The sequence below is a fragment of the Cucurbita pepo genome, chromosome LG06, assembly GCF_002806865.2.
Source record: "Cucurbita pepo subsp. pepo cultivar mu-cu-16 chromosome LG06, ASM280686v2, whole genome shotgun sequence".
In the NCBI taxonomy this organism is placed as follows: domain Eukaryota; kingdom Viridiplantae; phylum Streptophyta; class Magnoliopsida; order Cucurbitales; family Cucurbitaceae; genus Cucurbita; species Cucurbita pepo.
This window is the reverse complement of record NC_036643.1, coordinates 4583589-4587662: the sequence shown is the minus strand read 5'-3', so window position 1 is coordinate 4587662 and position 4074 is coordinate 4583589. Positions and strand designations below refer to the sequence as shown.

The following is a 4074-nucleotide window of genomic DNA, read 5'->3' as shown; positions in this document are numbered from 1 at the left end:
ATTATATTTTAACTTAATTATTTTTAAAAAGTGATTATTTAATTTTTAAAAATAATTATAAAAAAAATGTAATTAATAAATAAAAATTACACTTAAAAAAAACACTAAAATTTAATTGGAAAACAGCATATGAAATTAAAAAAGTTGGTGTCCTTTTCATTTAATAAAAATAAAATAAAAAATAAAAAAAAAAGAAAGAAAAGGTATTTATTATCTTTATGCTATTTAATGGATAAAATGCATGAGATTTTCACTTAAAGAAGAGAATCTAATTCCCTATAAAACGTGATCATTATGGTCACAAAAACAACTTAATCCACATTATTATATTATTGTTTAATCATAAGATTAAATATTTTAATGATTACGGATGACACGTATAATTTAATTTATTAATATTTGGCTCGTGGGTTAGGTCTTAATAGTCCCGACATTCCCTCACGAACATGATCATGTTGTTTGTTGTTTTTAAGAATAAAAATCATTGTCACAGACCAACGTGAGTCATTTCAGTATGTTTTGTCACTCACTTGTATACTTTTTAAAAATTCTCAAGAGGTCATCCAATATAGTAACTCCGTTCTTTTAAGCTCTTTCGTTCATTCATCTTATTTGGATGTGGTATCGGTTTATTCGTGTACCTCTTTTTTTTTTTTGCTCTGGACGAGATTCAGTTTGTTGGGGTTGCAGAATTAAAAATACTTTTGTGGGTTGAAGTCGAGCTCCTTGAAGTTGAGAGGAGTCTTACCCGTCGTGAAGCGAGAACCGAATTCGATTGTCAAAGGATTAGGGTTTCGAATATCGACAAGCTCGGTATTTTTTTCAATCCATTATTGTTTAGATAAGGAAGAAAAAGGGTTATAATCATAAAAAGTTAAGGGTAAAGGAAAGGGAAAGAAAAAGAAGACTACTTTCACGAAGAAAGGAACAATTTTTCTTTGTACATTTCTAAGAAGAGAGCGAACGTTGGCCATGGGTAGGGGTAGCCCCGATTTTCATAGGTCCTTGGTTCGATCTCCTAATGAGAATTGACATCCTTACGCGGGCGTCTCGAGAGAAAAAAAATGTCATTTTCAACTCCATTGCTTATGACCTGGAACCCATTTAGGGCATTTAGGGCTAAAGTAATTCGACACGATCCTCGAATTCAATAGCTGAATGATGGGTTCATACTTGACACATCTCGGTGTCTTATACTGATTTATCGATGCTCCTAAGCTAATAGCATAATCCATGAGCTTATCGAACGTTCCAGTTTCAACGATCTTAATCTCGAGAGGACCAATGGACTTATCAGAGACCCGACCTTGACGGTACACGGCATTGAGAGACTCTTCGATCGTTAAGCAACAATCCTCAAAGACGGAGGGCGGGATCGGTGTCGTTTTAGCTCCGTTAACACTCAACTCCCAATAGAGAACATAATGGCCTGGGATCTTTGAAGTGTCAGCACAGCTCGTGTACTCACTCACTGTCGCATCAAATGGCACCAAATGGCTCAATGCGTTCTTGACAGCGTTTTGTAGCTCAACCTCGTCTGTCTTGTCGGAATCAATGCTTAAAGCAACGTTTTTCCTGCAAATGAAATTGAATTGAGGCGCGTTGTTCTTGAACCCTGCCACTCTTAGTACATCCCCCACTCTGTACCTATACAACCCTGCAACCAAAAACAGAACAAACATCATCAAATTCATGTCATGTTTCATGTTCTTGAGCTACGAGCTGTTTGATAATCATTTGATTTTGAAACGCTTACCTGCGTAAGTGGTGACAACGAGCTCGTATTCTTGTCCGAGCTGAACATCGACAAGATCAACGAGCTCGAGCTGCAGCTCCTTTTCAGTCAACGACATGTTCCTATTAACAGGGAGGAACTCAAAATACGCCATTGTTGGAATAAGCGTATAAGAAACCTCCGCAGGCTTACAAATTGGGTTCAAATTGACACCAAAATAGCACTCAGAAGAAGCATACATCGTACAAACAAGCGGCAACCCATTACTGTAATAATCCAATGTCGGAATGTACTGCGACATTGTCCCAGTAACAATCACGTCGACATATTTAGTATTAGGCCAAATCCGGGTAATAATCCCATGCCATGATTTTTTACTGCACTCCCCTTCGATGAAATCCGCCAATTTCGGGTCGGGTTTCAGGGTTTTTTTTAAGGATTCACGAATGGGTTGGTCGGTGATTTGGGGATTCAGAGTTCCGGTACGAATGTCGTGGCAGAGGAGGTGGAAGTGCTTTTCCAAGAAGCGGATGGCACGGATGAAGCCGGAGGCGAAGACGGCGCCGACGCGGAGGACGTCGGTGCGGTGGTGGAGGCCGCAGAGGAGCTGGGCGTACATGCTCTGGTAGGCGTCGGAACAGAGGATGGCTTCGTTGGGGCTGGTGTAGTTGGTGTATGGGTCGAATGGGCGGTGCTTGAAATGGGCGCTTTTGTAGTAGCTTGTTAAGACGGGTCGAGCCAATAGCCCACTTGGGGTTTTGGATTCTGATTTTATGAAGAGAAAGTACATTCCTTTGCCTTTCTCTAAGCCTCCCATGAATTGGCTCATCACTGGCATTAGTAAGCTGTATAGTAATGATCTTCTTTCTAGCTCTTCTTCTATTGTTGGCATTAGTTTTCTCTCTCCTCCCGACGTTCCCGAGCTGGAGATCGATACAATACGAAAGGGTTAAATCATCACTTAACTCAAAAGTTCAACCGAACAGAGAATTCAGACATGCAACCATTTACTTCTCATATCGTGTTAGTTTCAAAATTTTAAAATAATGGGTTATGTTCGTTTTCAAATTAGTATCAACCCCGAAAATCTATAAATTGATGAGCTACGGTCAACTTTACGACACGACACTTACTCGTAGAAGAAAATTAGAAAGTTTAGGGCAAAGAAGATGTGATTTACGTGGACAGATTACGAAAAATGGTTTCGTGTTTGACGAAAAACGAGAGCGACCCATTTGAGGAAAAGTTGAGATGAGAAAAGGGTAAGAAAAATTAGAGAGACCCACCTTGTGAGAAACTCAGAAATGGGAGAGGAACAGAGGATAGGAGAAGAGTCACCATTGGCAATACGGTTGATATCATGTTGGATGTCCTCATAAGAGATGACAGGGATGGTATTTTTGAAGGTCTTAGGATCGGTGGCACCGGCGAGGCTGTGTCGACGAAGGTACTCGACGTGGGCATTGCGGGAGAGGATCTCGGCGAGGACACGACGCTGGACTTGGGCGGCGTTGGCCGTGACATCTTCAATGAATTGAAGAGTCTTCTTGTTTCTTTGCAACAGTTTGTAGTATTCAGTGGTTGAAAGAAATGAGGACTTTTGAGGAGCTTCTTCAGGCATTATGATGGCTGTTTTGTTTCTTTCTTTGTGTGTGTGTGTGTGAGAGAGAAGGGATTTTGGATGTGGGGAGGAAAAAAGAAGAAGCATAGTGGTTTATATAGACCAAGTGAATGGTGGAGTAAACTAGATGCTTCAAGGGTATTATGGTAAATTTCTCCTTTTGCATTATTTTATATATTAACGTTGCAGATAAATATTGTCATCTTTAGACTTCACGTGTCTCACACTCTTCTTACGAACAATGCTCTTTTCTCTCCTCAACCAATATAGGATCTCAGCAAATATTGTTCTCTGGGTTTTCCCTCAATGTTTTAAACACATGTCTGGAGAGGTTTCCACACTTTTACGAGGAATGTTCGTTCCTTTCTTCAACTATTGTGGGATCTCATAGTTAAACTATTTAAAACGGGTTTGAAATGACCTTTTTGATATCTAAAACGTCATTTTGAACGGCCTATTAATTTCGCGGGTCGGTGGGTTTGATTTTCTAATCGGGTTTAAATGAATTTGATATTAAAAAATCAATTAAAAATTAACCATTCATTTTCTTCTCTTTTTATAAAAAGGAATAATTTTTTAGAAAAATAAAAATTAAACACCATCTCTACATGGAAGAAAGAATATAGATAGGAGACGGAATATAATATTTTAAAGATGATTTTCAATAATATATATAAATTAATAATTTAAGATATTAGTTTCGTCTATATATTTTAAA

The 4074-nt window shown here is 38.6% G+C and overlaps 1 protein-coding gene across 1 annotated transcript; it reads right to left on the bottom strand.

Annotated features, from left to right (window-relative positions):
• Window positions 1-893: 893 nt before the first annotated feature.
• LOC111796606 (indole-3-acetic acid-amido synthetase GH3.6-like) lies at window positions 894-3408 on the bottom strand. Its single transcript, XM_023679303.1, has 3 exons — window positions 3022-3408; window positions 1757-2658; window positions 894-1657 (listed from the first exon to the last, which is right to left on the bottom strand). The coding sequence occupies exons 1-3, from the start codon at window positions 3354-3356 to the stop codon at window positions 1074-1076; spliced, it is 1821 nt and encodes a 606-aa protein (XP_023535071.1). The 5' UTR covers window positions 3357-3408; the 3' UTR covers window positions 894-1073.
• Between the last annotated feature and the right edge of the window lie 666 nt (window positions 3409-4074).